The following is a 13252-nucleotide window of genomic DNA, read 5'->3' as shown; positions in this document are numbered from 1 at the left end:
CACACAACACGTTATTAAACATGAAATCGCTTTCTTCAGAACCCCCCCCCCCCCCCCCCCCCCCCCCCACACACACACACACGCACGCACGCACGCACGCACGCACACACAGAGCAGACTCACTCTTGGATGCCCAGGTCGGCCAGTGTCGTGTCCAGAAAGGGGAATGGTTGGTGCGCCGGGTCGGGCTCCATCTGGAGGGGCAGGGTCACCGACATGGGGATCTCCCACTCCAGCTCAACACGCACCGTTTTGCCCCGAGGCCCGGGGGACTCCCTGCTTGCTGGGATGTCTGGTCCTCCGCCGGCCTGCTCTGCATCGGCCTCCCCCTCCTCCAACAGGCCCCTTGTCTCGTCCGCTGCCAGCTTGACTTTCTTATCGGTACCTCAAACAAGAAGAAAGTGACGTCTCCCCCCCTCCCCCCAGCCACCCCCCTCTATTATCTCTGTGATGGATGCTGGATCTCTGCGTCGCCTTGCTGCAGATACTGGCTGGTCCGCTCTCCTCTGAGCTGGTGATTCAGAGCCCTGCCTCTTCTGTTGATGGAGGCCTTTGGGAAGTGTGACTCTAAGGCCTACGGACTTGTGCTCTGATATAAGCAGCCGGTGTGAATGTGTGTTATGTGCCACTCCGACGTGAGGTATATTAGACTGTCAGGGAGGGTGATGGACGGGTGGGGGTGTTTGTGGATAATCGGGCTGACCGGGCCCGGGTGAAGTCAGGGTATTAGTTGAGCATGTTTTTGACAGTGAGTGGAGGAGGAATGTGACCCCGAGCACTTCCAGCCTGGATGTTTGTATGTAACGCATGCATTTGGTTACGCGACGCATACCAATGTGCCGAGAGATACTATCGGGTTTCAGCGTGGTCGGCCATTTTTATTAGTGTAATGAGGTGATTCTCTCCGCCCGTACCCACACCGTGTCTCTCGTTCCCGAGGTTGGCGCACGCCATCGTTCACATCGCAGCGGCACATTTAGAAATAAGTGTTCTTGCTCTAAACTTACACAAATGTGTGTGTGTGTGTGTGTGTGTGTGTGTCCGTGTCCTGTACAGTACAGCAGGGATCTTTTCCCACTAAACTAGCACTCTGGACTCAGCATGTCACATTCCATGGGCAGCCACAATAAATCCCCTTTACGTCAGCACTGCGGAGGGATACAGATGATGTAAAGGTCCGGGAATGTGTAGAGCCAAAGGGAGGTCGGCTGCCTCAACATCAGGTTATGGTAGCACATGTTTGGCTTTCTGCTCATTAAGTGGGTCATGACCAGAACTTCAGGCTTACTTTTGCTCGGTGGAATGCTCTCGTTGCTTCATGTCTGCTGGATGTGTAATTAAGCAAGTGTTTGCTCGCGAGTTCACCACAACGGCTGCTGTAGACGGTGAACATATGCCGGTGTTGTGGTCCGGTTATTATTAGTGTATGTTGCCAATACTTGTGCTGCTCTAAAGTCTGATATATTGACCTTTTTTTAATTACCTGCCTTATGTTCAGTGGCAATAACAAAAGGTATTTTTGGCCTCAGTCATTAATGAAAACATTACACGGCAGTGCAAAGGACATTTCCCGGCGTGGCACCACAACCTGAATGCATCGCAAGCAGCACCAACAAATTGACCGTCCTACGACGTCGATGCAAGGCCAGGGTTTCTGTTCTGTGACCTCAGCCCTGACCTCGGCTCGGTGCTCACCCTGACGGGCCCCGGTGTGTTCAACGGGCAAACACTTCCAACAGTAGAATTACTGAGGCGTGAGTTTATTCTGCCAGCGAGGCACAACATGGCCCTGTTGGGGGCAGGGAGGTGCTGATGTACTTACAAGGTGCAGTTCAGTAGTTTCTCTACATTTTCCTGCACCACACACTCAAGTTAGAACATTTAAAATAAACTGCTGGATTTTTTTTTTTTTTGCACTTATGTTCTTTGATTGTAATATTATTATAACTACAGAAAGTTTATCGGGCATGAATATGTTAAGAGTGTGGGAGAATAAATATAACGTTTTTTTTTACAGAGGGAAAAACATTTTATTGAAAGTTTTTAGTTAAAATAATTCAAATTGATTAAAAAAAAGAAATCTCACAGCAGATGCAAATTGCATAAAAAGCTTAATTAAAAATCAGTATACTGGATAAAATTCATACAGAAGATACAAACTGTATAACAAAACATGTTGCGTCCAGAAGTTTAAAAACTTCAATAACGGTTTGTGACATTAGATCATGTAACACTGATAAACTCGGTGGGTATACATATTTAAAAATACAACCATATGAACAAATTAAAACCAGATTTAAGATGGTTAAAAATAATTAAAACACTTGCAAAAGTGATGCAGCTCAATGTTTCACACTAAATCTAACAATTCATATAAAAACATTTAACCTATGTGATCTGTTGTTGAAGCTATCAAATTCATTCAATATACCCATCAATTTAAAATACAAAACATGAACTGTACCTCTATGGCACTTTAGTGTGAGTAACTGTATGTGTGTATGTTCAAGCGGTCATCCTGAGCACTGCAGCATTTATGGTGATGTCACTGAAGGGATCAGTCTGCTGTACGGTCACCTGTCGAGCAGACAGCAGTTCTGAAGACGAGACACACATCACAGGTCAACACCAGATAAGACTCCAAAACACGAGTATATAAAATAGAATATGTATTTTTGAGCTAGCATCAAAGTGCAACGGTTTTTCAAACGGGCAAATGGAAAGCAGAGTCAAGAATATATATGTTTCCTCTTATATATGCAAACATATATAAACTGTCCCTACTGTTGATTTATTTTGTCTCAGTTATTTAACATTCCTAGGATCTCTCTTAATGTCCACATTAAATACATTTCTCAGTCATAAATGCAAATCAAATGGCGAACAGGAACAAGGAAAAAGCAGCTTTTGATTTCCTCACCCAGCAGTTTGTAGAGTGTGTGTGCTGCAGTGGTGCGGTCAGCCTCTGGGGGCATCAGAGAGTCAAAGGTGATTTCCCCGAACCTCTGGAGGCGGGAGGAGATCCAGCTGGAAGACAGGCATATTAGGAATTAGGCTTCCAATATTTTGTTTCCATTAGAAATATGAAGAGATATGATATTAGAATTATTTTTTGAAGTGCTAATTTTGGACTGATGATGGAGCAAAAAGCTTGAATACAGCTCCTGTTAAAAGCTGTGGTTAAAACAGATGACCACTGTACCCTTGCAGGATTAGTTAAGGAGGAAACACATGTTTTTTCCAAACATAAACAACCCCATAAAAGACTAAAATAACTCTTTATATACACAAGCTGATTCGCCCTCCATGGCCAGTCTACCTGTGTTCACACAGGCACTCGGGGTAACAGGCCGTGCCACAAAGCCTTCATCACCTCGGGATGATTTTGACAGTGATGCTGGAACCCGGAGTCCCCAGATCTCAACACAAAGGACTACCCACTGCCTATCTTTTACCATCCAGTGTCACACGTGTGTTTGTCATCCAGAGTGTAAATAGCCAGCAGTGTTCCTCACATTGGAGTGCATGAAGGCGAGTCCTCTAATAATGTACAGGGTAACACCGTGGTCCACCTGGGTGTGTGTTTGAAACCTTTCTTGTGTCCCGAGTGTGTGTCCACTGAATAAAGTACCTCAGCATGTCCTCCGCCTCATTCTGAGCCTCGGGCATGTCGACATTCTCCTCCGCTATAGGCTCCATTCGTAGTTGGGCCTCCTCTTGTGGAGACCTACACACACAAAAAACACACACACAGTGATCTATTTCTTTATCCATCCAGCTGTCCGTCCGTCCAACACTTACCATCTGCTGGCGGGAGTGATCGCGTCGCTGACGGATTTGTCCTCCTTGGACATGTCCAGCATCCCGTCCACTACAGCTGTTTGCATATCGGAGTCATAAAGAAGCGGTCAGCAAATGAATGGCGTGCTGCGAAAACAGGACCTGAAAGACTGATGCAATGTGACTGAGAGAGAGGAGGGATTCTTACATGAGCCCTCAGCGGGTTGCAGTCCTGACTCACTGGATATCTGAGAGAGGGAGAGAGCGAGCTTCATGAAATAGAATCTAATCTAATGTGTCTCACCACTGAACTGAACACTCCAGTTGGCAAGCTGTGACTGCCGGCTAGCTGGCTAACCTTTACTATCGTTTCCAACAGTTTCACCCTCTCGGGTTTGGTGAGAATCGTTAGCGTTTGTCTCTCTACAGATAGCACTGTTTGACTTTGGCTCATTATGTATCCTTTTCACGGACCCACCTCCCTCATGCTTGACTGCCTCCTCTTCCTCTCTGTTCTCAGTATCTCTCTGTCTTGCTGAGACTCCTCTTCCTCCTCGTGTCCGGGCAGGTCGGTGGGCGAGGCGCATTGCTTCCACAGTGACTGGAGGTCAGCATGGAGGAGGGCTGTGGAGGGGTCAAAGGTCATGCTCAGTATTTTTTATTTATTTAATTCTTTTAACCACAGCTGATGTGAAGAGTTTGTGGAAATGCAACTCAAAGGCTGTTGAACGTGCTCATAAAGTGTTTCGGAAGCCCCACAAGGTTGTTGCTGACGACAAATCAATCCACAAAGTTCGTGCTCTCTGACTGCACAGCAAGTTGACGGTCATTAAGATTCATTAAACTTTCTTGAACATGTAATTTGTTTACTTATTTATTGGGATCTTTACACAGACGATTGCCGATCTCCTGCACCTGCATCTTTCAAAACATCAAAATGTAAAGTGACTTTGGAAGAATCTTTTTTATAGTCTCTTCCCATTGTTATTGCTACATATGTTGTTTTGGGGTTTAACGTTATTGTCAGTGATTAAGATGAGATTTTCTTCACCGTATCTATTTATTTATTGTGTCTTTATAACACATTTGTTGATAAGATTTGTTTCTTTTTTGTCTTCCCTCTTGAGGGCTTGGCTCCATTATTTGAGAAAAAGCCAGGGAATAATAGGTTGTCAATGTTCAGTCAATAATGTGGGCTTTTCCCCAGCTGGGGGGCAGTGTAGCACTTAGCACTGACATCCACAGGGGGCGACAAAGAGCTGGGCAGGTGTGGCACGCATGGTCAGGGAGGGCAAGTCCAGCAACACCTCAGACTGAGAGGAAGAACAACATATTATATTAGCACACAGTCACAGTTTCATGTACGATTTTTGCTTGTTTTCACAGTGAGTATGAGAGAGAGAGAGAGAGAGAGAGAGAGAGAGGCTGAAGGCCAATGATGGTGTCTCAAAGGAAATTAAAGAAATACGGAAGAAGGGAGGGAAGAAGAAAAGAAAGGCAGAAGAAAAATAAAATCAATGAGCGCCATCCCAGTGGGCTTAGAGAGCAGGAAGAGAACGGGAGAGCTAGACTTTAATTAACGGACACCCTGGTGAATAGACACTAATCTTTGATTACAGAATGCCAACTACTGAAATTGGTCAGTGTCAGTGAACCCTTGGTCCTCTTCAGTGTGTGTGTGTGCTTTTGGTATGGTGTTAGGGTGTGATCAAGCCATGACGTGAGGCTGAGAGGGAGAGAGGGGGATGTTTTTTTCTTAAAGTGCTGGCACTGTATGAGTGAGATCACCGAAAAAGCCTAATTAGGTCCAAAAACTGCTCAGTCATTGGAGTAAAAAGCAGCAGAAGCACCTTTAAGAGAACCAAACTTCCCTTTACATGACTGGAATGTTTTAATCAGCTGATCCACTTGAAAACAATCTCAGCGTGTTTCATGTACCAGTTTCAGTGTCTCGGCCAGCCGGTTTACAATCTGTTCCTTCATCGTTCTTTCAGATATCTGGACCTGAGGGTCTGCGAAGACCAGCTGACGCCTGCGACCTCTTCCGGGCTTCCTAAGAGGAGCAGCCACCATCTAATGGGAGAGTGAGAAGCCCACAGCTTTAATGTTTACAGTACTGCATCTGTAAATGGACATCACACATCATGCAGATGGGAATCTATAAATCTGTGTGACACACCCACATGTGCTTTCCATGATCGGTTTCCAAAAAAGAAACTAGCTGCGCATGAGTCACATTGTGGAATGTAAATTAAAGTTAATGACAGCAAACACTTCTGTTTCCTACATGTCATCATATTTGACAGCAGGTACATGCACTGGAAATTTACCTTTTAGTGTCATAATGGGTGGAGACAGGCCCTCAACTTGGATTTAATAGATACTATACTAAGGAAAGTTTGCCTCTGGAAATGACAGGGCGTCTCCGAATCATGTCTAGAGACCTTTATGCTTTAAATAACTTTGTGCGAGTACAGCAATTACATTTGTATTAGTATTTCTTCACACTCAAGACAAACAAGTGAACCAACAGCATCACACCCGTCCCTCACCTCCTCACAGGGACTCTCTGGGTCCCTGTCTCCCTCTCTCCCAGATGCTCTGGAGGGTGGGGTTGGCATGGCAACCTGCAGTGGGGTCATCTCTAGGGCAACAGCTGCCTGAGGAACCTCCGCAGGATGACCCGACTCATCGTTGAGCAGCCTCACAGTGTCCCGCTCTGCTCCCGGCCTGGATACAATAACACGCACACACAAACACCCTTACAGTACAACAGACCTTTTGATCTAATTATTTATCACGTAACGCCGTTTGTCAACGAGGGTCGGAGCTAAATATACTGACTGCAGACGACTTACAATCATAGTGACAAAAGACTCACCGGTCAACAGAGGACACGGATCCTTCATGTTCCCCAGTTCGCTCGTCTGTTTGCGGCCCTTTCACTTCTGTTCAACACACGTGTACATAACTCAGTGTCATACAGTGACACAATTAATGACCACAAACAAACGCATGATCAAGTGAACACATGTCCCCCCCACCAAAAAAGGATCTCCTCTGTAAGGAGCTGAGTTACGACAGAATGACTTGCGTTATTAAAGAAACTGGTTCTCCTTGTTGAACCAAAACTGTGACCAAATTCCCCCTCGACTCTCCCACTGCCGTTTTAATGCAGGAGGTGAATGGAGAAAGACAACAAACGTGTCGGTGACATAGAAGAGCAGTCGGTTGTGAAAGGCAGGCTTTCTCAGACTTAAGCGATGTTCCCCTCTCAATTCATCCTCTGAATTGAAAGCCTCATGGAAATAAACCTCTTTTTTTCTGGTAGCAAAAAGCTCTCACAAAGTCACAATTGCTTTTCTTTCTTCTTTCATTTTTTTCAATTACAGCCGTGGCACAAATAATTTGAGCTGCTAAGAGTGGTGCAGACATATAACAAGAAAAGAAACACACCGTGGGACTGATAAAGTGCACAAATCCTTGAATTTAGTACAAACCATCAGTAAGACTAAACAACAAAAATAACAAGATAGCCAATGCAATGCTCATCACACACTGAGCTAAATGTCAAAGACACAAGCACACACCTTTATGGAAATGATCTTGTTGATCCATCAACAAGTCGATCTCTCTGGCTGTGGCTTCGGGAAGGTCGTCTCCCTCAAAATACTGTTATAGAGAGACAATTAGAGACAGACAAGAGTCAGAAGAGGACTGAAGTACTTAATAAAGAGATGGGGGACAAGAAGCAAATACAAGCAATGGGGCTTTGGTCTGTTTAGTATCCACAGTGATGAATAACACTAACGAAATGTGAGCCACGTATCTCTGCTAATAAACACTGAGTGCAGGCTGATGTAATTAAGTCAGATCTCGTCAAGCCAAAATGAACTTCATCAGCTAATGGCGCTTCAGGAGCAGCGTTATCAGTCCGCCAGGTGACAGGCCGAGGAGGGTAATAGTGTGTGGAGGTCCTGCTGGTCCCAGACCTGCTGTCATAAACACCCGAGAATTTTATGACCGGCATAATACGGCTCTGACTTTTTTAAAGCGCTGTGGACATCGAGCGGTGAATTCAGGACAGTCAGTGTTTTTATTAAAAACATTTTGTAAAAAAAAAAAAAGGTCTCCAATAATTATTAGCTCTTTTTTTCAGCAGTGAAAATATATAAATGGACTGGATAATACAGAATATGTACTGACTTTAATGCTACTTCCTCATCACATAGCGATGACCTGAACTAAAGATGCTGGAGGCACGCGGTCTACATGATTCACCAGGACACCTGACGCAACGAGAACTGATGACTGGGATGTTTCCTGAGAGTTTACCTCAGCAGCGGTGATGCCGAACTGCTCCTTCTCCTTCAGGGAGATGGCAGCCGGAAGTGACCTGAAACCTGGTTCAACACAGCAGGAGGAGAGCCGTGTTAAGAGCGTGTTTGCAGCACAAGAGGGACATTTAGTGGAAATAGCAACAATTTTGTTCCAAAAGGAAAATGATAGGGGACAGATCTGAAATGTTACATGTATGTCACATTGGGTGTTAATGGTAAACTTTTTTTATTCATAATTTAAATAATATAACATGATTTTATTATTTACATTTGTTTGCATATGCTTGGAATTGAACAATATAAAATCTATTAGCTAAATATCATTGAATCAAAATTAACTAACCAGATCATAATTATGTTTCTTATTGTGACATAAGTCACATTAGGTTTTTCGTGACATTTTTAGATTAAATTCCCGATGTGACTTATGTCATAACGATATTTATCTAATTTGTTTTATATCAGTTTGTTCAAGTGTTCACAGCAGGTTCAATATAATAATGAACATGTTATGTAAGCAGTATTATTCTTAAATGGTTGAATCTTACCTTTTTTAATTTAGCTACTTGTGTCAGATCTGTCACAACCTGGCGTCAACATCTTGGAATTGTTGTTATGGGAACACTAAATCACATGACCTGTCACATGACCCACCAAGATGTTCAGGGAACCTTCCAGAATATTTATTTAAAGGACCCCATTTAGAGAATCCAAACTAATGAACTGACCCATTTCTCAAACCTTTGAAGATTGTTAGATTATCCCGTTGCGAAACTGTCAAACACATTGTAAGTCAGACATGTATTTATTAAAGTAGGTTTATTTAAAGCGCAGAGACCTACAAAAACATTTTAATGAATGGCACTTAATACTAAACATTGTATTATAGTAAGCTGTGTCCCATTTTAGGTGAGGCCTCTTTCAGAGGAATTACGTGTTTCGTCTGGAAACGTGGAGCCACACCTAGAAAACGAGACACAGCTGCCGTCTCTCAAATGTTACAATATCAGTCTCACCATCGATGTCAAGTGTGCTGTGGGGACTGTGCACCATGGAGTGCTGTGAACCCGTTGCTTCAATCCCCGACATTAGCTAGAAATATAGATACAGACATTATACAATATTATATACATAAATATATATATATAAAATGTGTTGTGCGTGAACATACGGTTCGGGCTGTTCAGAGTATGTTTTCTGTTTCTTTCCTTTTCCTTTAGCCTGTCTGATATATAAACTGACTCTAAAGATACAGCAGTTGCTAACTTGCATCTGAAAGCCACAGTCCAGTTTAGGGATATTTTAAATTCCACGGCAGTGCCCAATAAATTATTTTCATATTCCCACATGTTTGCTCTGTCTGTAATTTGAGTGCTAACACATGCTATTTCCACTGGGAAAGATTACAAGGAGGACAAAGTTCAGCCAGATGTACAGCACGCAGAGTAAGAGTCATCTACTGTGATTTACTCTGACGACGGCAGTGGACAGCATTGAGGGCTGGGCTATTGTAGATTAGGAGTTAATGGGAGAAAACCCGGGACAAACACATCATGACAGTGTATTTCATCAGGTGTACTGCATTTAAATAGGTGTGCGAGCTCTAAAGGTCGTCAGAAAACCCGTAGTCCCTTTAAGCAGTTTAGCGCCTGTGCTGAATGTGGTCAGATGAACCTACTTACTATTATGAGCAATTTGCGACTCTTTTGGACATCAAAAGCTAAAGTGTTACAGAAAGAGCCAAAGCTCACAAGTGGTCTTACACAAGAGGCCTGGCCTCGTTAATGATCTGCTCTTCACACATGGGAATATGTGTTCTGGAAACTGCAGTTTTTTAAACGTTAACTGTTACAAATGTATCGTGCTATAGATACAGGGTACGTGTCTTTGTATATGTATAACGAGTATCTTGGGTAATGTGGGTTGGATATATGTATAGTTATTTATTAGTTTATTGGGTTACTGCTACTGTTATTCATGGTGAATGCTGCACCACTATCATTATACCAGTTAACAATGGAGGGGCTACTGCTGCTGCTGACAAAAGTTGTTCACAGCACACATCCAGCTTGCTTCATATTTACAGAGTGAATATTTGATATAGAGCGCAGGTTACCTGGGGATGGTGACTGTGTACAGATAAAATGTTATATTAGTTGAGTTTTGATGCGCTACGCGACCGAAACAGAGACATTAGATTACATCCCGTCATATATCAGAGGAGTCCTTTATCGTTACTGTACCTGCTGTATTTTGTAGGGGCTGGGCAGCTGGTGTGATTCCATAAGACCGAAGAAGGGGTTATGAGCTCCCTCAGCCTCCTCCATCATGTACATGCTGTCAGGCACATCCAAGGTCAACCTGCCAGAAAATTATAGAGAGTGAAAGACGGCAATGTTACTATTCAAAATATGAAATCAGCGATCCCAGTCAGTGCTGTGTGGCTAATGCAACACTGTGCATACTTTTGTCCGCACTGTTGATTTCACGGGTTTATAAAATGATAAAATATTACTGGCACACAGCCTCTAATATAAGAGCAGAATGTTTAAAGATGTATTGCGTCTGCAGAAATGAGAGCTCATACATTACTGCTGTTACATAACATGGCTTATTAAACATTAACATAGCCGTTCGTATGAAAGTAGCTCAATTTGTCCATTACTCACGCAATAAAACACTACCAAATCCTTTTCACAGTCTTTATTCCCCAAAACAATTCCCCTCATAAATATTCCACCAGATGCGTTTGAGCTCGTCTACTCACCCAAAACACATACAATCTCTGCACAGCTTAAAACTTTAGGTGCCCAAGGTAACAAAACAGTCTACTGCGCATGATCAAAAATGTGGAGTGTGTGAGTGTGTGTGCAGACCTGTCAGACTGAGCTATGTCAATATATATGCATCTTTTAGAGCGCAGCAGGCGGTTAATGGTATGTTGAGCCTCCTCTGGAAAACAGAAAATGGGTTAAAATTAAGTTTTCACACATACACACACCTCTTCGAAGGGCCGTTTTTGTCCTGCAGAAAGAGAAGCAGAGGTCACATTTAAGTCAATATCTAAAATATCTGACATGGCAAATGCAATGAAGGTGACCTTATTCTGCCTTCCCTCTACACAAGAGGAGGAGGCAAAGAAGGAAACAAGGCATCCTTTATACACATTTAAGGTTGTGTGGAAAAGCTTCTTATGCATAACCTCTGAGTTTATCCATGCAAGAGCATATTATGAAACTGAAGGCACAATCTCCACCATGCTATGCTTATGAAATAAAACATAACCATATTTTGTACTCTGACCGATTTGGGAGGTTCTAATCTATTTTACTGATTGATGAAATTATTCCAGAGCCACTGCAGACAACAGACTTGGCTTCTTCTCCTGCTTCTCATTACGCATTGTATTTCACTGTTTTCATCAACCATGACAACAGCACAATAGTCAATCTGTCAGATGCAATACAATGTCAGGCTGTAATTTAAGACTAGATGAGCAGAGACTGTTGTTACTGTGTTTGGTGATATTGCATTCATCAGCTCTTTATTGGCTTCTAAATCAGAGTCGTAAAGGTGATTTGGGAAACAAGCGTTGTGCAGATGTACGACAATAACATTATTACGGTTTCACGCCAGAACAGCTGAGATTTCTAGATTTAGAAACTGACACAGACAATTGGTCTGCTGGATTTTCACATTTTACCTTGAGCTTCCCTTTGAAAACCAACCAATGGAAAATAATGTTTCTTGATAAACTGAAAACCATCTAGCTGACTGACTGCATTTCCTGCAGATGGATGAGTAAGCAGCCGGAAAAGACGTTCCCTTGTTTTAAATCCTACTATCTCACTTTGTCCACTGACTTCTGGCATATGCTTTAAAACTACACTTCTGCCACAGTAACTGAATGTACAGTATGATGATCACTTTGTCCTCCATTATCACCAAGCAGAAGGTCACAGTATATTGTATGTAGAAATGTAGCTTGAATGATTATTACAACTTCTACTCTTGCTTGCTCCACTTCCTGTCTTTCCCTTACCCAGCAGGAAGTCACACTGCTTGTGGTAGACTACAACCACTCCATACTGCAGCTGAGACGACAGGTAGAGGGAAAACCGAGGTCTCGGTAGGTTGGGTTGCGGTGGAGGAACCTGATCTGTCACGTAGTCCAAAACATCCCCGCTGTAACGATAAAATGTTCAACAAAATTACAGATGCAAGTTTACGGTGCGTTTAATCTTTAACAAGTCGTGCTGGATCCTGCTGAAGAGGCATCCTGTCTATGATCTCAGCACACTGTTAAAAATCATCTATTTCCAAGTAATATAAGATGGGCAAGATAAATAAGACAGAATAATCCGTATATATATTATAGAAAACTAAACCCATCTTTTAGCTGGTCTAACTTTCTGACTAATCAAATGAACTAGCCTTGCTGATTAGACAGATAAACTAACACACATTCTTACCATGTTCGGCTGACGTTGACCTTGAGGAGCTCTCTGCGAGTGACCCTGATGCCTCTGGTGGCGGCTAACCTGAATAACGGGACACGTTTGGATGTTAATGCCATATATTTAGAATAGTAGAATCTGACATGTAAGGCTAAGCTAGTTTGTAATGTTAATTTAACAGAAGCTAATAAGCTAACGTTAGCTTTAACACTCACCAGACTGTAGAAAAACAGCCAGAGTGGCGTTGGAGGACATTTGGGTAGTAAAACATGTTGGACTTTCCAGATGACGCAGATGCTTTGAGGGCGCAGGTACCGGTTTGGGAATATAGTTCACAAATCTAATGGTGAACTATTAAAAGCTCGGTATGTTTCAGCGCGAAATTCAAGCGCTAGAACCGCAATGAACCAATCAGGTTGCGAAGCTTCATCGCATTGAAAGTAAACAGTCGCGATGCGTTCAATGACAAACGGGAAGGTAGAGGATTAATGTTTAGGCGGTAATAGTTGGGGTTTTGAGATAGAAATGTGAATAGTGAGAGTACAGCCTTAGTCTACGTATCAGTTACTATTATTATGGTAGATAATGCGCATCTAAAATATTTACTTAAGTACTGCAGTCTACTAAGAAACATACATAATGAATACTTGTATTGGTTCCTTGAGTTATCTTCAG

General features: G+C 42.8%; 1 protein-coding gene across 1 annotated transcript; it reads right to left on the bottom strand.

The window, feature by feature from the left end:
* Positions 1–2142: 2142 nt before the first annotated feature.
* On the bottom strand, positions 2143–12881 carry rec8b (REC8 meiotic recombination protein b). The gene is made up of 18 exons (XM_034560001.1): positions 12793–12881; positions 12593–12661; positions 12163–12305; positions 10997–11072; positions 10364–10481; positions 9137–9212; positions 8116–8183; positions 7371–7452; positions 6662–6728; positions 6333–6510; positions 5719–5853; positions 5018–5093; positions 4259–4404; positions 3989–4028; positions 3802–3877; positions 3632–3727; positions 2921–3027; positions 2143–2597 (listed from the first exon to the last, which is right to left on the bottom strand). The coding sequence occupies exons 1-18, from the start codon at positions 12846–12848 to the stop codon at positions 2506–2508; spliced, it is 1701 nt and encodes a 566-aa protein (XP_034415892.1). The 5' UTR covers positions 12849–12881; the 3' UTR covers positions 2143–2505.
* Positions 12882–13252: the final 371 nt, after the last annotated feature.

The sequence above is a fragment of the Cyclopterus lumpus genome, chromosome 20, assembly GCF_009769545.1.
Source record: "Cyclopterus lumpus isolate fCycLum1 chromosome 20, fCycLum1.pri, whole genome shotgun sequence".
Taxonomy (NCBI): Eukaryota; Metazoa; Chordata; class Actinopteri; order Perciformes; family Cyclopteridae; genus Cyclopterus; species Cyclopterus lumpus.
This window is presented reverse-complemented; position numbering and strand designations above follow the sequence as displayed.